Source organism: Urocampus carinirostris, chromosome 2, assembly GCF_059441175.1.
Source record: "Urocampus carinirostris isolate Australia breed hairy pipefish chromosome 2, RoL_Ucar_1.0, whole genome shotgun sequence".
In the NCBI taxonomy this organism is placed as follows: Eukaryota; Metazoa; Chordata; class Actinopteri; order Syngnathiformes; family Syngnathidae; genus Urocampus; species Urocampus carinirostris.
In genome coordinates, this window is record NC_142350.1 from 23,949,883 (window position 1) to 23,972,205 (window position 22,323).

The 22,323-nt window shown below is 37.8% G+C and overlaps 2 protein-coding genes and 1 long non-coding RNA gene across 5 annotated transcripts; 2 read left to right on the top strand and 1 right to left on the bottom strand.

The window, feature by feature from the left end:
• Positions 1-290: 290 nt before the first annotated feature.
• On the bottom strand, positions 291-22,080 carry LOC148371436 (uncharacterized). Of its 2 annotated transcripts, none has more exons than XR_015849814.1 (5): positions 21,484-22,080; positions 20,807-20,907; positions 18,404-18,481; positions 11,895-12,006; positions 291-2,599 (listed from the first exon to the last, which is right to left on the bottom strand). It is a non-coding gene; the product is annotated as an uncharacterized LOC148371436 (long non-coding RNA). The 2 variants fall into 2 exon arrangements; XR_015849813.1 differs by having other exon boundaries at positions 20,995-22,080.
• Positions 1,209-4,018, top strand: LOC148371437 (cytochrome c iso-1/iso-2-like). Its single transcript, XM_088329521.1, has 3 exons — positions 1,209-1,363; positions 2,107-2,282; positions 2,514-4,018. The coding sequence occupies exons 2-3, from the start codon at positions 2,114-2,116 to the stop codon at positions 2,663-2,665; spliced, it is 321 nt and encodes a 106-aa protein (XP_088185647.1). The 5' UTR covers positions 1,209-1,363; positions 2,107-2,113; the 3' UTR covers positions 2,666-4,018.
• Positions 4,326-21,619, top strand: LOC148371438 (uncharacterized). 2 transcript variants are annotated; one of them, XM_088329516.1, is made up of 19 exons: positions 4,326-4,506; positions 4,852-4,898; positions 9,921-10,045; positions 11,913-12,028; positions 12,108-12,227; positions 13,783-13,827; positions 13,900-13,926; positions 17,204-17,275; positions 17,330-17,392; positions 18,045-18,071; positions 18,184-18,228; positions 18,322-18,357; positions 18,421-18,501; positions 18,564-18,660; positions 18,730-18,869; positions 19,229-19,348; positions 19,428-19,557; positions 19,804-19,906; positions 20,842-21,619. In XM_088329516.1, exons 3-19 carry the CDS (start codon positions 9,943-9,945, stop codon positions 20,909-20,911), a joined length of 1,395 nt encoding a protein of 464 aa, XP_088185642.1. In that variant the 5' UTR covers positions 4,326-4,506; positions 4,852-4,898; positions 9,921-9,942; the 3' UTR covers positions 20,912-21,619. The 2 variants fall into 2 exon arrangements, with proteins under 2 accessions (XP_088185642.1, XP_088185643.1); XM_088329517.1 differs by lacking the exon at positions 4,852-4,898.
• Positions 22,081-22,323: the final 243 nt, after the last annotated feature.

Below are 22,323 nucleotides of genomic sequence, written 5' to 3' on the forward strand. Positions count from 1 at the left end.
TATTATGTTGTTTTTGTTGTCTTATTTAAAACTATAACTTAGGGGTGGCCAACTATTTGGAGTTGGAGGGCCGCATTGGGTTAAAAAACCAAGTAATCCAAATTTTCACATTTAAAAAAAGTATACATGCAGACATAAATATGTTATATTGCGTTATATTTGTTTTAAAAATGAATAGTTTATTCAAATTTGATTAAAACACTCACAATTAAAGCACAATCTGTCACGAGGTGGAAGGGGTGACCGGACCAGAACGGAGGCAGGAGGCAGGAAGGGAGAACTCAATTGCGTACGATCAAAGCTTTTATTTACCAAAATAAAAGTTGTCCAAAAACTCCGGGACAAAACAGAACAAAAACATTCTTACACTCAGAATGGTCAGGTACAGGTTTCCTCCGACTTAAACTAAACAGGACAAGGCATAACAGAACAGAAAAGGTGTAATGAGCCAACACCCGCAATACCCACAACCCAACCTTAAATAGCAGCCACGCAATTAGCTGATCTGCTTCAGCTGGTGCCCAGGGGGCGGGGCAGACCGGTCGCCACGGCGACCATAACACAATCTTATATTTAGTTTTGCAGTATAAGTGTAGTTGAATTTTTCTAGTATTTTGGTAGTATTTCTGCACTCAGATTTTTCTAGAATTTCTGTAGTTTTATTTTTGTAATAATGTATTTTTTTTGTGGTATTTCTATAGTAATATTTTGTAATAATTTTGTATTACTTTTGACGTTTCTCTGTTGTAATATTTATGTAGTAGTCTTCATGTGTTATAGGATCAGTAGTATTTTTTATTTTATTTTTTTTAAATATTCTTTAGTATTTCGCTTTATGTATTTTTTGTACTATTTTGTAGTAGTTCTTTAGGTTTTATTTCCGTTGTATTTTTGTAATGTTTCTGCAGTACATTTTTTGTAGCATTTCCATAGTTTTGTAGCCATTTTTAGAACTTGTGCTCTATTTTTGTCGTGGTATTTGGTCTCAGACACACAAAGGGACAATGGGGATAAAGTCGGAACAAAAAAAAAAAACATTTTCATTGGTACTGATTTATTTACTTTTGCCATTAAATTTTGACAAGTTGCGTTCTGAGGGTCGGATTAAAAATCCTGCCAGGCCACATGTGGCCCTTGGGGGCGTAGTTTGCCCACCTCTGCTATACCTGAATGCATTCTCACCCGCCTTGAGTCAACCAGACTGACACGCCCACTTAAAATATGAAGGTGTTGCTTTTGGAGGGTTGGACAAAAACATTCAGAAAAAGAAAGAAAGAAAAGAAACAACACAAGTTGAAACTTGAGAAGGGTGGTGCCTCCTCTAAGAACACTAAATTAGGCTACAAACCTCGACGGACAAACGGTAAGATCAGTTTTACTCTTGTTTACAAAGTCAAAAAAATTGTGTTCCTTCGTTCCACTGTCGAGTAAATTATGTACAAATAGACTGTACAGGGTCCGTAAATATTTTCATGTCTAAAGTCAAGCACTTAAGAAGGACTTTGAAAGCCATTTTTACAATTTCTCCAGTACCATTGAAAGAAGGAATCCAGTGAGAATCATGTATTTTGCAGAGCCACAAACATGTCTGCGATTTACCAATATGATTTCTAATCATACGTGTGCACAAATGATTTTTAGATCTTGAGTAAATTGTGGATATATTGTTTTGGACACAAATCCCTCCCCATACAGGTTTTAAGTAAATACCACAAATATACTGTATTTGCTTTACACTTTCAGTTGCAGGAAATTTTTCCCATAACATTTTCCACTGGGAAACGCTACCTTCATTTTTGCTTGGCCCCAATTTAATACATAATCCTTGCACTAATACCAATTCATAGTGCCCTGTTTAGGTGTAGCCATTTTCCCTCCCAAAGCGTTGGGGACCTGTCCTCTTGGACGCTTCATAAGACAATGCAATACAAACTAATGCCAGCTGCCGTTAATCACGAGGGAAGAAGAAATGCAATTGCAGTCCTATATACTTTATTATCTCAACATTGACCAGCAATTGTTACTCAAGTTGTATTTTTTTATTTTAGCTGTGATTTGTCTTAACACCTGAAAAAAAATGATTATCCTCATTTGCTCTTATTCTAGTCTGGTAATGGGGGACCCGGAAAAAGGAAAGAAAGTGTTTAAAGTGAAATGTGGCCAATGTCACACTGTCGAAGAAGGTAAAAAACACAAAGTGGGGCCAAACCTGTGGGGTCTCATTGGCAGGAAGACGGGACAAGCGCCAGGTTTTTCTTACACACGGGCAAATATCGACAAAGGTATGACTAACTCTATTGATCTGATTTTGTATACGATTATTGTTGTGAAGCGTTACAGTATATCCTGTAATTGTTCATTAACCAGATGTTGTTTTAGCTAAAACCACGAAAAAAGCAAATGCAGCAATGAGAAGCAGTCAGTTTTGTATGTTTACGAGTCGCAAGTCTGAACAGGCCAGTGCGCAGATTTCTCAACTTGCAATGGAGTCATTCTTGTGATTGTGTTCGTAGGTATTATATGGAGTGAAGAGACTTTGATGGTCTACCTTGAAAACCCAAAGAAATACATTCCTGGTACCAAGATGATCTTCAATGGTCTGAAAAAGAAGAAAGAGAGGGAGGATGTCATAGCGTATTTAAAGGAAGCCACGTCGCCCAAGTAATCAAGACAATCGCCTTTGAGTTTTGTGTTTGATTTCTTGTATTAAGTCCTCTTTCTTTTTTCCTTTGTCACACCTCTATGACCGCACTTATTATTTATTGGTATGGATAGTTTACACACAGAAAAAAAAAACATTTAAATGGTGTGTGGATTTAATATTGTGTGAAATTTGCTTGTATAAGTGCAAGAGCTTCACGCAAAGTAAAAAATATATATAACAAATGAAATTTGACACATGAATTAAAGCGTTTTTTCCCCATCTGATAATCTTACGCTGCAACAGGTTGCACATGTTATGTATATTTAAAAATGTACATTTCAAACGTTTAAGTTATTAGCCATATGAAAAGAAAGTTGAGTAAAAAAAGGTATTTACTAGAGATTTAACAATATGTTGAATCTTATGGCATATATAAAAAAAGACAATAAATACTGTACATTGGGTTTATATAATATCGTGTGATATGGTTCAGGTTCTCACTGATTTTGGGCATAATGAAAGCTTATTGAAATGTATAATGATATCAAATCACCACACAGTTCACTTTGAATGACTACAGCAGTGCCTGAGTTCTCAAACTTAATTAGTCCTAGGTAGGAGGCCTTGGTCTGTTGTTTTTGGTCAAGGTCTGAACTTATTGTTCCCGTAAGTAATAATGGTAAGATCATTAATATGCTCCGGCCCGTATAAGGTGTCCACTTTTTCTATAAAAAGGGTATAAAAGCAAGAATTTAGTTTAAACATGGATATGTATATAATCCTGATATATTGTGGTTCTTCGGATCCCTTGACCATATTTGGCTCATTCTGATTATTTTTTTTTATGTATAAAATGATTTTATTTTTCCCATTCCAATATTTTTTCTTTTATCAGTGTGAGCAGATTTTGAATATTTGGCTCTTTGTAGGGCAGCACGGCGGCGCAGTGGTTAGCGTGTGTGCGGCACAGTTGTGAGATCATGGGATCTAACCTCCTGTGTAGAGTTTGCATGTTCTCCCTGTGCTTGCGTGGGTTTCCTCGGGGCACTCTGGTTTCCTCCCACATTTTAAAAACATGCATGCCAGGTTAATTGGCCCATCCAAATTGTCCCTAGGTGTGTATGAGCGAGTGAGTTGTCTGTTTCTGTGTGCCCTGCGACTGGCCGGCAACCAGATCAGGGTGTCCCCTGCCTACTTCCTGAAGGTAGCTGGCATGGGCTCCAGCATCCCCCGCGACCCAACTGAGGATAAGCGGTGCAGATAATGGATGGATGGATGGCTCTTTGTAAGTATTTTTTTACCTGTGTTCCTTTTTTCCTTCCCCCATGTTGGAATTATTTTTCTTAAATTAGTAAAAATAAAAAAAACATTGTATTATTGTATTATATTTTACTTGTTATGATTCTTTTAATTACATTTAACAAAAAACAATGATAACTAATTAAAAAAAAGTTTACAATTGAATGTACTGCTATCGAAATCTCCCGACTCATGAAATGACAAAAAGATGTTACATTTTGAGGAGACGAATTTGACCTTTTTTACTACTTTAAATAAACAAACGGAGCCCTTTTTGATTTTTTTTTTAAATTGACGAATGATACTTTAGGCGTGCAAGGGATTAAACCCCCCAGCAGATGGTGCAATTTTCCCTCTAAAAAAAGCCTCATCAAAAATCGACATCCCAACCATTCGCATCCATTGATGTGTGGCTTCAGTCGGCTTTGCAGAGCCACCAGGACTCCACTCTGCCTAGCCGCACTCAGCAGTAACCAATGTTAGATTTTGGGGAGTTTTCTTAAAAGTGAAGTGGCGACACAGGACATCGAAGTCTTATTTTTCCAGAAACAAATCCACTGACGGTAAGAGAAAGAGCTCATCATCAGCTTCCGCATAAAATATGATATGCCTCAAGTTGGCTGAGCTTCCTGCATGGCCATCTTGCAGCATGATGGTCGCAGTCTGTGCCAGTGAGCCTGCATTGATGTCATTCGTGCACACTTGCATCTGCTGCAAAGATGCAACACGTTTACGCTTCTGTATGCGTCACATGTCTCAGGAGAAACGGCATGTTACTCGAAAACTACAATGATGCACATGCAAACCATCTGTACATTTCTTTTCCTGCTTGGGCTCGTATCATGAATGCAACAAAAAGCCACACAAGATGATGGCGTTTGATTTGTCCTTTATATCTTCTATATCAGGGGTGTCAATCTCAATTGAGTTGGATCCTGCTGAAGCTAAGGTCCAGGTGAGGTTGGGCCAAATGGGCTTTTACACAACAGACAGCGCTGATAGAAACATGCCGCTCTTCTTAAAGGGACAGTGCTTATATTTGTTAACTAGATGGTGCTGTTATGTGTAGTGCAAGTCCAAGGAAGACTTCAAACTACAGAGACTGAAAGGGAGCAAAGAGCGGCCTTTTCCTTCACATTTCTACCCAACCATTCTCAAAGAAAGACGAAAAGACAGGACTTTTTTTACTTTTTGAAGGAATAAAACATAGGAAGGAAGAAAAAGGAAAAAAGGGCAAAAAAGAAATATTGGAATAAAAAGAAAAATAGGCATATTTTTTTCTTTTACTTTTAAATTTTAATTTTTTGTTTCATTTTTTCTTGATTTTTCCATTTTGTTTTATTTCTTTTATTCTCTTTCTTTTTATTTTATTTTCTCGTCTTCTTTTCAAAAGTAATAAAGTGCGTTTTGGTCACTTTGAGTCTTCGTATTTGGTCTTCTTCTGTAGTCCTTTTAGCACTTGTTTTTAGTGAAAAGAGAGAATACAGCAGCATCGAGTGGGAGAATAATACACACTGTCTCTTTAAGCTCCATATCAAAACGAGGGCCTCAAACTATCATCCTGGTGGCTGCAATTGGCCCCCGGGCTGCGGGTTTGAGACCCCTGTTCTATATCTTCATCCTTTTTGTCTTTTTAATACATGGCAGGTATTTTTGTACATGTGCCAGGGCAATAGTTTGACCTCTCTATGACTGCTGGCAGCATGACCAGTGTTCATTTTACCCCTGAAAAGTGATGGGTCCCGGGGACTCGCATGCTCAAAAATCTGTGGGTCCCAACCAATATTCTCTCTAAACACATTCTCAGCGCACAAGAAAATCTATCCAGCGCAATGTTCCCTCTAAGCTGCGTGTGTGCGCAATTGCGCTCTACCCAGAGCTTTTCCGTGCACAAAAATATCTAGCCAGCTCACAAAAATCAGGGCTCGAAATTGCTAATTAAGAAGTGAATTAAGTCAAAGTTACAGTGCATGAAGGTAAAAATACAAGGGTTCCCCTGATATTCTAAATGCGGTATTTTGAAGTCAACGTCGAAGTAGAACGAAGTTGAATAAAGTCAGTAGAGATTTCAAGAATGGGCTTCTTCGGCTCGGCTCACTAAAAAGAACTGGCTCTTTCGGGTCCCAAACGGCTCTTCAGGTTGTTTTTACTTCTTTAATCCCTACACGACCAAATATTATGTAAAATTGTGCAAAAAAATGACTTAAAGGAAGGGGGGAATAGAACAAAAAAGAAAAAAATACCAAAATGAAAAAGTAGTGAAAAGCTGAGAAAAAAAGAAACAAAACGAAGAGAAAAAAGAAGGAAAAATTCAGAAAAAAAGAAAGAAACAAAGGAAAAAAAGGAAATAGAGAACAAAAAGAAAAGAGTAACAGCTCGGAAAAAATAAACACAATGAGATTTTTTTTAAAGGAATTAAAAAAATTGAAAAAAAAAACAGGGAAAAAGAAGAAAAAGTTTGTGTTGCATTCAAATAATTTCCAGTTATACCAAGTCAATCTTGTTGCCAACATTGTACTTCCACTAAAAATGTGATTAAATACAGTTCTGTATCGTGCAACCGACTAAATAAGCCCCCAAAAATGTTAGTATTATGCGACAAAAGATACCAGGAAAAAAAAGAAATCTTGTGAAAGAATTGTGAAAGAATTGTTGTAAAAACAAATGATGTTTGTAGGCCATGCAACCATTGCAATAGTACATTAGTGAATTCATTCAAAAGTGAAAAATGATTTTGCATTGCCGGAAACTCGGCAAAATGTAACTTGATGTTAAGTTTTGGACATGTATAATAATGACTTATGCTGTTGCTCACTGTTGTTTCAAGTGTTGCTCACCGACTTTGTGTGAACGCTCAGACCCGTGGAAAATTACAGGGAACATTGGTCCCAACAGAGATCTTTGGGTCCCCAAAATGTAGTGTTATCGAGGTTGAAATTGTAAATCGGCGACAAATATATAATATAAATCTATATATTCATTCAGTTTTAATCATCACAGTTTATTGGTAATAAAAATAAGTTATCAATTCAAGATTTTGCAGTTCACAATACTTTACATTATAAAAAATAAAATTGCTGAAATATTAGTCTATATGTTCATGCACTTTTAATCATCACAGTTATTTGGTAATACAAAGCAGTTATCACTGCAGATTTTTCAGTTCATATATTCTTCGTGGTTTGGTGTCCCGCCACAGTTGTAATGCCTTCTCAAGGTCCAATCCATTATCATCCTCCTCATAGCGTAACCAAGAATATAATTTAGTCAATTTTGGCAGAAAAGTCCTTTTCTTGCTAGGAGTATTCTTTTGTTTAATTTATTTCGTCGAATCGTTCGCTTCTACACATCTTCCGAAGAATTTCTCTGCCGTTTTTTCGTGCCGGAATTATTGCCGTTGTTATCACTTTCTGCATCATGTTTCGACTTATTACTGGCACTGAAGAAATGACCAATTTTGTGTTGATTTTCACCTAATACAAACAGTTTTTTCGGAGGCATACTCATACCTGTCAACCTCCACGGCTCCATGCCCTTACAAACTGTCGTATTTTCCCTTACAAAATACCAAAAAATATTATTTTTTTTAAACGTGTTTATTTATGTAGTTTAACATATTATATTGTACATGTGTTTCCTTATATCATATATATTGTTAATGAACATTTTGTTGTGAGACACTGAGTTGCTCGACATGAATGAGGTTTATAATGGAAAAAAAAGTTCAAAAATTAAGTAGCTTTGACCCTCACTGTAGAAGGAAAAATACATGCAAATATAATTAAGTCGAATAATACATTTTCTTATTCAAAATATTAATTCATCTTCTGCATTAAATTATTGTTGGAAATATACTGATTAAAAGGGATCACCACAAAACTGTCTTTTTTCATTTTCTCCTTTTATACTTCCTTTTTTTCTTAACTTCTTTATACAACATAATCAGTCGTAACATAATGTATCAAAGCAAGTGAGCCGTTTGAGAGCCGGCTCTCATTAATGAGTTGAGCCGAAAAAGCCGGTTCGGTTTAAAAAGAGACGGACTTTCACTACACAATTCGAACTCGTTTGACTTGATTGATTTGCCGTTTTCGTGATATTCGGTGTATACCGGATGGTACCCATAATTGACAAATTTGCGTTTTTCCGTACAGATTTTCTTGTACGTCGTACACGTCTTAAAATGCATCATAAACGTACATTGTACGGCAAAAACGTACAGGTTGACGGGTATGCATACTTAACCTTCACTCAACGACAAGCACCACAACAATGACGTAATATCGAAGCAACGAGATCTCGTTTTCCGAGATCGGCGTGCAGACGAAAACTCAAACCGCGAGACCAAAACAACAATGGCGGATCTGCCTGACGAAAAGTTTAGAGTGCGGTAAATCTTTGTTAAAAAATGATAATGACAATTTCATGTCAAAAAAGTTGCGCCCCGGGGACGCACGTTGATTTGACACGATGCGTCCCCAGCAAAAATAATGCGTTTAGGACGCAGGGACGCGGGCAAACGAGAACGCTGCATGACGACTCTTAAAGGTAGTGTGCGTAGTTTGAAGTGTCCTTAAATCGGTTTAAATTGAGTAGTTTCTCTATTAAGTATGCCCAACTGTGTTCCAAAAGCCTTTATTTTATTTTTTTCCACCGCACCTATCTGCTCCTGCTATCTGACTTTTACCCTCAATATTTCTGCCACGGAGCACATTACGCTGGAGAAAAGGAGGCAGGGGATGGGGGGAGAAGAGTGATTTCACGCCCGTGCTCTTGGTTTTATTTTATTCTTGGATGAAAATGGTGAAAGTAAGAAATGGATTGTTGCAAATACAGTGCAAATGCCAACCCAAAATCCCAAAAACATGAAAAATGAGTTTTTTTCAAGCCCGTCTAAGAATTTTACATACTTGCACACGCAAAACAAGGAGCTTGACAGAGGCTGCAATGATGATTTCAGCCAGAAGATGGCGTCAGCAAGTTGAATATTTTGAACTTATGGACACCAACTTTAAGTTGCTTTACTCTATTATTGTCTCAAGACTGCATGATTATTTCCTTAACAGTTGAAAGTTTCGAAAAGAACCAATGCAAATATGTGTAATTTAGTTGGGGTAAAACTTTCTGTTTTGCTTATTATTTGTTACAAAACCCAAATATTCTTAAACAAACGAAGAATACATTTTGTAGTACAATATTTATTTCTTAAAAAATGGAAATGAGGTTAAAAATCCCCACAAAAATATAATGAATATTCCTGTCGTCAAATCTACTGTACCTTCACAATGTCACCACTAGATGGCAGATATGTCTATGTTGAATGTTGTTAAATGCCAATTTTTTGATCAACTTTTGCTTTTTTCTTTGAAAATATGAATGAAGAAATAGGTTTAAATCATCACTAAAAATATAACTAAAAGTTTACAAATAGAAGAAAAAAAGAAAAAAAACTCCAATCACCAATTCTGTAAATGCAAATACAGTATGCAAGTATCGACGGTAATTTCACAATATCATAACACTGATGACCACTAGATGGCAGATATCTTCTTATCAAATCTTATCAAATGTTGTTGTCATTAGATGCCATACTCCATAAAAAAAAACAGAAAGCCGAACATTACTCTTAAATGGTCTCCCCTGTTAAATTCTAATTTTGCAGATGCAAAAAAGTGGGGTTAAAATCTCCAAGAAAAATCTAAAATTCAAAAAGTTAATAACTGAAAAAATAAAATGGAAATCCATCTACAAGTCCAGACCTGCAGAACTACACAAGATGCCAGAGTAGTTTTACGTTGTAATATCACCTATGATCATTAGATGGCGGACTATTCTTAGTCAAATTTCAGTCATTGGAGGCTTGTTGTCATGCAAGACAATCCTTTTCTCTGAGGAAAAAAAGACTCAATTGTTATTTACTGTTTGATTCAAAACATATGGAATAATCTGTTCAAAATGTGTGTTTTTTCTTTTAAAGGTTATAATCCACTACTCTAAGGATGGTTTTAGTAACACTAGCAGCATTTTTACACATATTTCTGAGTCCTGCTTGGGCGATGTCGCATCACTCCTTCCTGGACCGGTTCTTCCAGTTCCATTCAGGTAGTGTATTGTCTATTGCAGTGTTTCTCAACTGGCGGGTCGGCAACCAAAAGTGGGCTGTGGGCCCATAGTCAGTGGACCTTTGCCTTGGTAAAATAATGCTTGGAAAAAAAAAAAGGAGGGTCAATTGAACAGTAGATGGAGATCATGCCCTGCTCCATCGTTTCTTCCTGTTCAGTCAATCGGCCCGTTTAAGAAGGTCCACACCTAATTTTATTCTGATTTTGTTGGTTTTATTTCATTTTTCTGCCCATAATAATGGGTCTCAACAAAGTTAGTGATAAGGGGAAGGAAAATCAGAAAACGGTAACAACAACAATCCAGTCGAAGAAAGAAATGATTGCGGAATATGAAATGATTGAACAAGTGTCTGCCATTAAAGCACTGATTGAAGTTACAGTTAATATTTTTAAACTGTTGTATTTCTATCTTTCTTACTAGCATATTGATCTTTCTTTTCTACTCAGTAAAAGGGACAGTGTGTAATATTTAGTGCCTCCTATTGGGACAAAAAAAACCTTTAGCCAATAAAAAAAGAAAGCAATGGTTTAATTAATAGGCAAAATTACATGAACTGTATATAAATGTTCAATGGTCAATTTTTTTTTGCATTGTGGGATCAATATCATGTAGTCCCTGTCTGGCATCTTGCTGCTACATTGGGCTCCTTTGGCGCTGTTTTTCATTCGTATTTGACAATACAGTGCCATCCAGTGGTCAAATATTACTCAATGTACCTTTGAGTAATTTTGGTTGTTTGGGTACAGGATTTTTAACTATTTTGGGTACGAACTTCATTCAGTGTATGGTTATTTCAAAGCAGTTTTAGTGGGTTTCCCAAATACGATGTAAGCTTGTATAAAAGTATCTACGGAAATTAGAGTCGTTTTTGTTTTTGACAAAGAGGTGAATATATTCTATTCTGTTTTAAACTGCACAATCCTTTCAATTGATTACATTTGCAGATGTGGAAATATTTTCTTGATTTGAGTTACAGCTTGTTATTAAGATTTAATGGAAGGTCCTGAAGTTAGACCAGTTGCAAACCACTTTCCAGTGCAGGGGTCGGGAACCTATGGCTCACAAACCATATATGGTTATTTGCATTTGCATGAGTACATATTACTCGTAGATTAAACCGTAGTCATGCAAATCTCATCTATAGCGAAAATAGTATAAATTGCGAAAATAGTATCAGTAGTCCGGGTCCAGTATATAAAGGGCACACTCTGCACTACAGTTTAAAGTCAAGGGACCCCGTTTTGGCTGTATGCAGCTAAGGAATTATTTATACGGATGCTCATTAAACAATTTAGGTTCACTGTTGAGACACTTCATTATAAAAACCCACAGAACAAACTAAACAACCAGAAACGCCAGCCAAGCACACAGAACAATTTGCATCTATGCACACAGCACACATCTCCGATGGTGAAAACGTCAGTGTCCTTGTTTGCAGTATTTCGTGACCTTTTTTAAAGAACTCTGCATGCACCTTGTTTTAAAACCATTACTCATGCAAAAAAATGAAGGTGAAAATTAGTCTCAACTGTTGCTGGAAGGCGACAATTTCAAAGTGGAATATTGGTTGATAAGGGTCACAGTTCCTGGCATCATTCTTATTTCATACAGTATATGTAATCATATCATCTCAGTGAAATATCGCTAAAAATTAGATTTTGTCTGGAGAGCGGAATTGGCAGCTGAAATTTGTCTTACAATGTAAGGTATGGATCTCTCCCCGAAAAAACAAAATCAAAATATTTTGCTTCTATGGCTCTTTGGGTCAAACAGATCCCCAACCCCTGGTCTAGAGTGTGCATGTGTGCATTTGTGTGTCTCATCTTACTTCCACGTTTGCTCCCAGATGTTGGGTTGCCAAATAATCCTCTGAAATTTGAGCCCTGTTGTCTGACTTGGCCTCCTCCTCCTCCGCTCTTCCCTCCGCCACCACCTCAGATCTGGAAGCAAGGAAGCATACCTGTAATGCTCTCTCTCACACACTTACAAACCAGCGTAAATATCTGCGCTGCAATATTTGACGAAACTTTCTTTGATGAAGGATGAAAACGACGTGTCAGGGCCGGCCGTTTTCAGAGGAGAGGGGCAGAAGAACCAACACCCGCTGATACCGGGATGCCCGGCCGGGCCCCCAGGACCACCAGGGCCCCACGGGCCCGAGGTGAGAAGGCTAAATCAAGTGGATGGATGCAAATAGAAGTGCACAATTTAAATGCAGTGTCAAGTCAGTCTTCCAGCGTCTAACGAGATAGGACCCGTCTCACACTCTCTCCGGAAGTTTTCCTTCTTTACTCCTTTGTGCATCGTTTTGGATTTTTTAGGTTGTACACATTATATTGTTGTTAGAGAGTAAGGAGAAGGATGGGAACATGTCTTTTCTAAAGCAGAGGTGTCAAACTCATTTTGGCTTGGGGGCCACAGGGTAGAAAATAAAACTCACAGGGATTAAAGAGAAAGAAGGAACCAAAGAAAGAGAGGGAGAAAAGGGGCAGGGAGAGAGAGTCAGAAAGAAAGAGAGTGAGCAAGAAAGAGAACGTGAGAGGGATAAATGGAGAGGGAAAGAGAGAAAGAAATTAAGACACACAGAAGGTAAGAGATGGAGAGAGAGGGTGAGAGAAAGAGAAAGATGAACTGAGAGAAAAAAGAGAATGAGTGATAAGGAAAAAATAAGAAAAAGATAATAAAATAGTGATGGTGAGAAGAGGTGGGGAGAAAGAGAGAGAGAGGGAGAGAAATTTGTAGCCAGAGAGAAAGAATAAAATAAAGAGAGTTGTCGAGAAGAGGTGGGTAGAAAGGGGGAAAGAGGTAGAGAAAATTGTAGACAGAGAGAAGGAAAAACAGTGATGAAAGAGAGAAAGAAAGAAGACTAAGAGAAGGTGAGAGAAAAAAAAGTGACACGGTGAGAGAGAGAGAGATAAAGAGAGAACAAGACAGAGAGAATAGGAGAAAGGGAAAAGAGAAAGAGTGAAGAGGGGAGAGAAAGAAAGCGACAGAGAGAGAGATAGAAAGAAGGTGAGGTAGAAGAAAAGAAAGAGAGAGCGAAAGAAAGTGAGGTAGAAGAAAAGACAGAAAGAAAGAAGGAAAGAAAGAAAAACAGAAAGAAAGAAAGAAGGCAAAAGTGAGAGTAAAATGAAGGAAGAGAATAAAAAGGAGCATAAAAGAGTGAGAGAGTAAAAGTAGTGAGACAGAGGGATCAAGAGAAAGAGAAAAAGAGAGGGAGGAAAAGAATGAGAGTGAGAAAGAGAAAATAAAAGAGAGAAATAGAGAAAAATAGTGAGAGAAAAAGAGCGGGCAAGAGAGAGAAACAGAAAGAGATGGAGATAGGGAAAAAATGAGAGAGAAAGAAAGAGTGAAAAAGAAAGAGAAAGAAATGCAACTAATGTCCTTTGGGAGTGGTGACTGACTTTGGCGACCTCAAGTGGAAATATTTCATTGTGCAGCTCATTTTTCTTTTGCGCTTCTCTCAGAATTGTCAGGCAGGTGGGCCTGACCCCTGTGTTTTAAAGGATTAACAATGTGTCATAATGATGTAAGATGCGATTATTTGTTTATATAATTGATAGAATAAGCGTCCAAAGTTAATTTAGAGACAGGTCTCATAAGCCTTTGGCTTCAACCTGTCATCCTTTTTTCGTTCATTTTGTGGTTGTGATGTTTGTTGCAACAGGATTGAAAAGAAAAGAATAAACCCGAAAATATCGAACAATATGTTTCAGGGTGACACAGGATTACCTGGTTTAAGAGGACCAAAAGGGGAAAAGGTACTTCAACACATTTTGTGATGTGTTTATACTTCCATAATATACAGTATATACCTCGTTTGTCCTTCCCAGGGAGAAATTGGACGCCCGGGTTTAAAGGTGAGTGGCCTTTGAATTTTACCATCAAATGGTTCCTTCCTGATGCATCTTGCACGCCACCAGAGTAATCTGAATGATATTACTAAATTTAGTATGTAACTTAAGCAAGGAGTGTTTTTAGTCGCCATAATGACCTAAGAGATATGAAATTGTTATGGATGTAATGGCCATTGAAAATAAATATGTCGGGAGAAAACAGCTCATTTAAATATATATATATATATATATATATATATATATATGTGCGTATATATATTTTTTAATTAAAATAATCTATTATGACAGTATTTAGTATTTCATCTACCCTATCACTATAAATGTTTTTAACTCAATAATTACCATTAAAAAGACTAAATGTATCTAATGTGGTATATTTCTAATTTTTTTTTAATTTATTAATTTTTTTTCTAAATTAAGAAAAATAATACATAGAGAAATATTATCTGCCATACGCTATCCACTAAAATGGCTCACTCTGTTGATTCATTTTATTATTTAACTACCGTATTTTCTGTACTATAAGGCGCACCTAAAAGTCTTAATTTTTTTCAAAAGCTGACCATGCGCCTTATAATACAGTGCGCCTTATATATGGATCAATATTAAGTCGCAAAGTCTTTTCAACTAATACAAGCAGCCGCCGACTCGATTTTCCCCCGAACGCGAAGTAGTCCGCGGTGTATGCTGGGATTTATATACCGGCGTTTCATTGGCTAACCAATGTGTCAATCATCATTTGAATCGATCACTATTGGCTAAAGTTATTCGGAGGTAAAGGGGGTGGATCCTTTTTATCATTTACAGGCTCGCATTGGCTAAAGGGGCAAAACAAAGCCTGCAATTGGCCGAAAAAGATGTGTCAATCATCAGTTGAATCGATCACTATTGGCTTAAGTTATTCAGAGGTAAAGGAGCCGGATCCTTTTTATCATTTACTGGCTCGCATAGGCTAAAGGAACAAAACAAAGCCTGCAATTGGCCGAAAAAGATGACTGTGAATAGCATGTTGGGTAGAACTACGCCATAGAGATAACAGTATTTTACTATTCTGTACTGTATTTGTGAATATTTTACTCTCCTGGATTAACTACACTCACCGATATAAGAGGACCATGGTTGCACATTATTATTGAACACAACGACTTCGGTGAGCTACTCCAACTATATATTTTCCCAGTATCTTGTTTCAGACTGAACTCGATGTTTCTGTGATAAGCGGTGCAGATAATGGATGGAATGGAGTGTCTATTTTTAAATTAAACTCAATTCCAAGTGTTTATTGTCATATGCACAGTAAAGTTGCGAGCGAAAAAGAAAATAGAAACTAAGGAATGGTTGGCATTTCTTGAATCCCAAGACTTTAACCTTCCGAATGATATTTGGAACGATGCATTTGAGTGACATCGTACGGACACCGCATCCGCACGTGTCTACGACACGTATTTGCTTCTTTGCAAGTTTTCGGAATGTTAAAGGGGTAATAAGTTTGACTGAACTATCTGACTGTTTTGTCCACGTTGCCATTGTAGCGCCTTATAATCCGGTGCGCATTATGTATGGTAGATATAGGACCAAAAGCTATTTTTTGGGGGTGCGCCCTATAACCCGGTGCGCCCTATAGTGCGGAAAATACGGCATAATGTATTTTGTTCAGTACATAAGAAAATGTACTGAGCATGGCAATACATTGTACTATGTACTTACTAGATTTAATTTAATCTAGTAACCGTAATACTTGAAAGTAAAATAATCCTCAGAAAGATCACTGGTATTTGATATGAAATACAGCAGATGTTTTTTTTATCTGTTATGATTTTTTTTTTACTAAAATAAGAAAAATATTTGATAAACAGGATACAGTAGATAATATTGATTTTGGGAACATTACTTTTATTTTAAGATTCATGACTAAAATGAACTAAATTACCTCCTGTTTCAGTTCATTTGTATACACATTCTTACAATGAGATTCTCATGGGTCCATTTGAAAACAATTTGATATTCAACATCTGGTTGGGAGTCTTCAGGTGACCAAACCCCCCCCCCCAATTCCAACCCCTAATGCCGAGCGCCAAGCAGGGAGGCAATGCGTACCAATGTTTTAGTAAGTGTTAGGTATGGCCCGGCCGAGGCTCGAACCGGCAGCCTCACAGTGGGCGCCCGACCTTCAAGGCCACCGAGTTGGTATTAAAAAAATTGCTGTTATTTAAGAATTATCTTTTATAATTGTACAACAAACTCATGTTGCAAACATAGTAAAATATGAAAAGAATAGGGTTTTTATCAATTATTATCAGAACTACTTTATAAATCCTGATTTTTGTGTATGTTTTTGTATGTGATTTATAAGCGCCGAAAGGGCTGATCTGATTTTTGGGAAAATTCTTTAGGCCTCTACAAGTGTCTTTAGCTAGGTTTCGTGTCAAGGCACCCTCAATAAATACCAAGCAAATTGATAAACATTAGCTTTCGTGTGGTCTCTAACTCACTCTAGCGGCCAAATTGGGTACTGCAGCTCCCGCCCACCGACTACTCCAAGCAGCTCAATCCGATCTTCTATGACCAGGCCAGTTAACCAATATCTGTGCAGTGCCCCAGACAATGACCAACAGAGGAAGCCAAAATGGAAAGTCGAGGAGTTTGTCAATTGCTGTTTCTCAGATGAGGGGACAAAGTCAAAACGTGAACTGGCTTCCATCTTTTAATGTTGCCCTCCCAAACTAGGTGACATTTCGTTCGGCGAGAACATACTTTGCAGCCGTTCAAACGCAACCTTAGACCGCTCGGGAAGACGCTCCCTCTTGTTCGCTGCCCTCCTTTCCTCAGCTCTATAAATTCTCCTTTCGACCTCTTTCACGCACATTTTGGCCCGCATCCAGTATACTACGCTCTCGCTCCAGGACTCCAGTCGTGCTGAGCAAACCACTCGGGCTCCTTAATCTCCCTGAGTGCTTTTGACTCTCGTTTGATGATAAATCACCCCCACGCGGCAGCAGTTGCAGCAGGTCCGCCTTGTCCCAATAGGCCTCTGCAGGTTTAATGACAAACCTCTGGAAGATGGCACGCTGCAGCCACGGGACCCTGCAGAGGGCCTCACATTTTGCAATAAAGCCTCGGCTGGCTGCAAGCGAAAACAAAGCGTAATGCACCAAAAACCTCAGGGGTGCACTTACAGCCAGCACTGTATCTGATTAAGGAATCATAGAAGGTCAAATTGTTATTTCCAAGCATTTATGGGCACAATGGCATCGTGCATTATTTTTATTGTTTTTTTAAGGGTCGTAGTGGAGCGCCCGGCCTTCCGGGGAAACAAGGACTTCCTGGATGGCCTGGTCCACAGGGACCCATGGTAGGTGTCAGGTTTTGTTTTGTTATTCAAAAAGTTGACTTATTTCGTGATTAGGGTGAAAAAGGTGACCCTGGACTCATGGGGCTACCAGGATTGAGGGGACCCCCAGGAATGAAGGTGAGCCACAGTAAAACGACTCCATGAAAGTAACTCTCAATCATTAAATTAGTTTTTAAATATGTATAAGGGTATCCTTTCTTCCATTCTTTGTAGTATTGCAGGGGGCATCAAACTCATTTTAGTTGGGGGACACATGCTAGAAAATCAAACACACGGTGGCCAGACTACCGTATTTTCCGCACTATAAGGCGCACCTAAAAGTCTTATTTTTTTTTCAAAAGCTGACCATGCGCCTTATAACACAGTGCGCCTTATATATGGCTCAATATTAAATTCGCAAGGTCTCGCAATTTACTCAACAGCCGCCGACTCGATTTTACCCCGAACGTGGAGTAGTCCGCGGTGTATGCTGGGATTTATATACCGGCGTTTCATTGGCTAACCAATGTGTCAATCATCATTTGAATCGATCACTATTGGCTGAAGTTATTTGGAGCCTCGGATTGGCTAGATGGCGAAAACAAAACAAACCCTGCAAACCCCTGACGTATAGCTTGTTGCATGTATCATAACAACTAAACACAACTTCATTATGCTTTCTTTTAACTCTGGTCTCAAATAATTTATATTTATTCAATGTTTCTTTAAAAGTATTTCAGTTGTTATTCAAAGCATTTGCTGATTTTAAAACTTTTTCATTCTATTACAGGGGATGCCTGGTTACAGGGGAGAGAAGGTATTTTTTTAGTTCCAAAAATGTTTTTTTTTTACAAACATATGATTAGTTTCTTTGTTTCTCTTTCAACTTTCCACATTGCTTTTTTTAATTGTTTTATTATTGAAAAAAGGGAGATACTGGAAATCCAGGAATGCCAGGATCAAAAGGTGATAAAGTAAGAAAAGATGATTTGTTTTAAAAAAATTTTTTGCATTAACTAATTCATCTGTTGAGAGAATGATTCGTCTGATATGCTGTCACTATTTAGGGTATAATTGGGTTGCCTGGGATGCTGGGTCAAAAGGTAAATAGAAAGAGTTAAAATATCGGGGATTTCTCCCAATATTGACCTGTACTCTTCTAACAGGGTGAACAAGGACCCAAGGGAGAGCCAGGCGTCCCGGGCAAGAGAGGACCCACTGGGCGACCTGGGAAGAGAGGCAAACAGGTAAAACCACAGACATGTTTAATTATTTGGTCATCATTTTCGCATATTTTTTCTCTATCAAGGGAGAAAAGGGAGAAAGTGGAGCTTCGGGACTGATGGGTAAACCTGGCCCCCCAGGTCCAAAGGGCACTCCTGGTCCACCTGGTCCACCCGGCCCTGGTAGCATCACACATAATCTGATCACTTTAAAAAAATATTTTAGCTAACATGCACATGTGAATCATGCAGGTCAATATTTAGCGGGGGAGAAAGGCGAGAAAGGTCTTCCAGGCCCACCCGGTCGCTGTGATTGTGACGCTTTTCTCATATCCAATAACGCGCCTTCTGGAGGCTACACGCAAGAGGAGGCACCCAATCAAGTCCCTGCTGTAAGACCACGACATAACAAATGACGTTTAGGCCTTTTTCTGTTGAATCTAAACTTATTTATAAATCTCAATTTGTGTGTGTGTGTGTGTGTGTGTGTGTGTATGTGTATGTGTGTGCGTGCCATTTTTCTTGTATGAAATAAGCAGCAAAATACATCTATCGTCTCATAGTTGAAAAGGTAGCTAACTCAACACTAATGTTAGCAGCAAAATGGTCGTCCCCCGAGATGGCAGCAGCTTTGTTAACTCTTGTAGGTCAAAATAAGATTTTTAGGTTGATTTTAAAGTATTTCAATTGACTTTGATCATCAAAAATAGACATAAATTATTTTTGTAATTTTGTACTCAAATGTGTTTAGATTTTCGTGGTTAGGAACCAAGAGGAGCTTGGCCGTCTAAACCTGGATCAGGCGATAGCGTTCCGAAAGGATCAGAAAGCTCTCTATTTTCGAGATAAAGACGGGTGGAAGCCCATTCAAGTGAGTTCGGGTTGGGTAAGAATCCAAACATGTGCTTAATATTTGCTCAAATTTTTTTTTTTTTTTTTTTTTTTTTTAGCCTTTCCAGCAGTTTCAATCCACTGAGAACATGCCTGACAGAGTCGGGGTGTGTGGGGACGGGAAGGTGCAGCTCAAGGATGGGGAGGAATGCGATGATGGAAACCAAATTGTCACGGATTCTTGTCTGAGTGAGTCACATGCACAAGTTCATACTCGGAAAAGCATCCTTAACTCATTCACTGCCTGCCTAGTAAGAATAAATCTTGACGGCCAATTTTTTTTCTGTCAATGGCACCCAACGAGTTAATGTTTCTTTTCCAAACAAGCTTTCAACCGTCCAGTTTGATTGCATTAGATGCAAAAAGCTGCCCTGACTTCTCTTTCTCTCTGGCTTGGCTCTGTGCCTATATGCTGTCTTCAAATTTCGACTTGAGACTGCAAATGGGCTTTTTGTGGAGATGGTCATCGACATGAAGGCATGGAGGAATGTGACGGGAAAGACTTTGGCTATCAAACGTGCAAATCCTATCTTCCTGGGTAGGTTTACAAGTCACCTATTGCATTAATAGATCATACACAACCATCCAAAAGTTTGGGATCACCAAGACAATTTACTTTTTCCATGAAAAAGTTACACTTTTACTTATTAAATGAGTTGTCCAATATGTCTCTTATTTTGCACTTATTAATCACTTCCTTTTGTTGGCCTTTTCTTTGCCACTCTGCTTTGAAGGCCAAAATCTCAGAATTGCCACTTCACTGTAGATGTCGACACTGATATCTTGCAGGTACTATTTGCCTGAGCTTCTAGTTTAGGACCCTAAGGGGTCTATTTGTTAAACTAGGGACTCCAAAGTGCTTGTCATCTTGCCACTTCTCTTTATACTCTGGTTGAAGCCTGTTTGTTCTGTTTTCTGAAGGGAGTAGTACACACCGTTTTAGGAGATCTTCAGTGTCTTGGCAATGACTCGCATGGAATAGCCTTCATTTCTTAAAACAATAGAATGTTGAGTTTAACACTAAAGTTCTCTTTGTCTGGCCAATCTGAAAGTGTAATCACACTAACAAATGTGATATTCAACTAGCTCAAAGGAAGGTCAATTTAATAGTTTATCTAACCAGCTAAACTGTTTTCTTCTATCCTAACATCACTGCACATGGGTTTTTTTAATCATCCTTTGGCCTTCCAATGCAATGAGCAAACACAATGTAGTATTAGGACACTGGAGTTCTGGTGGCTAGTTATGGGCCTTTATACATCATGTAGATATTGCATTAAAACATGACATTTGCTGCTAATATAGTCATTGAACATGTTATCACCCCATATTTCTAAATACTTTGGTGTTATCTTCTTTGCTTTTCTTACAATAACAAGGATACGTCTCAGCAACCCCAAACTTTTGAACATCAAATAAAAACTGAATTTGCACTTACAATGCTTTTCAACCTCCTCCTGTGTCTTCTTTCAGATCCTTTGGCCAGCTTCGATGCACAGACTTCTGCATCATCGACTCCACCGGCTGCAAATACTTTACCTGAACAGAACACGTGGTGAAAAATTTGAAACAGGTCCTCACTGGTGATGGAGGGGATCCAACTCAAGATTTGGCGTGTAGTCTCACCTCACGTTACCTAAATGATACTTGATGCAGTAAGCAAGCGCTAACAGGTGGCCCATGTGTTCTGGGTCATGAGGTGAGTGGCGGTAGTCAGATTTTGGATTAGCTGATGATTTTTCTTTTTGTTTCCTCAGGGATCTGCTACTTGATAAATATGCTATGAAGGAAAATGCTTAAACGATTTTATGACTACCTGACTGTTACTACAGGCATAAGCGGTTTTATAATGAGAGAAAATGCCTTTTCCAAAGGTCTATAATATTGCTTGTGTAGTATGTAGAATGCTTTAAACATGCAATATGTATGAAAAGAGAATTATATTTAAGGTGTGAAATGTGTTATTGCATGTTTTGTGTTGTGAAAAAGAAAATAATTGTTGGCCGTATCAAATTAATGTGTAAATATTGATACAAGCAATACAGTAGCATGAAAAAACGAGTAGCATGAACCTTTAACTGTTTATTTTCTATGCACACATTGCACTGTACTCACCTGGTCAGATTTACCTGGGCCAAGAACGTCCTCAAACTGGTAATTTTGAGAAAATTCGAATGTGAACTGGAGATTTTTCTAAATGTTTAAACATTATCTAGACTGTCTGGAATTAATAAATGATTTAATCCCCAAATATTTTCTGCGCCAGATTGACTCTCTTTCCTTTAAAAAATGTAAAGAAACAATAAGGCATTTAAGAATACTTTAAGTAGATTTTATAGCACCCCACTCAAGCTTTTCTTCTTTTAAAAATAATCATGTAAAATCCATTTTAGCAAACTCGGTATTAGATTCAACGCAATAAAGCCTTATTGTCCAAATTATGGTCATTTTAAACGTTTCAATTTTTACTACTTCTGTTGTTACGATCACATACAAGCTTTTTAAAAATGTATAATTCAGAAACCGATAGTTTAGGCGCTGTTTTTACGTTTTTACCAAAAACTTATCATTCTTACTTGCTATAAAAAAAATTAAAGACATATGCCCCACAATGCAGCGGGTTATTGACATGCTTACCATATATGTACGTAAGTTTTTTGTTTGTTATTTATTTATTTATTTTTTTACTTTTAGAATTTGTGACCCTGTATGATAATACCTTCAAAATTTTTGTTCTCAATATAATTTCATTTTTAAATTACTTTAATGATCGGTAAATCCCGCAACTCACTGCGCATGCGCGTTGAAACTACTTTGAAACTCGTTTGGCAGTCGAAGATATTGACTCCATGTTGGCAGCTTTACGTTTGGCCAGGGAAAATGGACAAACGAGATAAATAAATGCTGTAGGTCCGAAATTTCAAATACTTACATTTTAGCACTTAGGGTTAATAC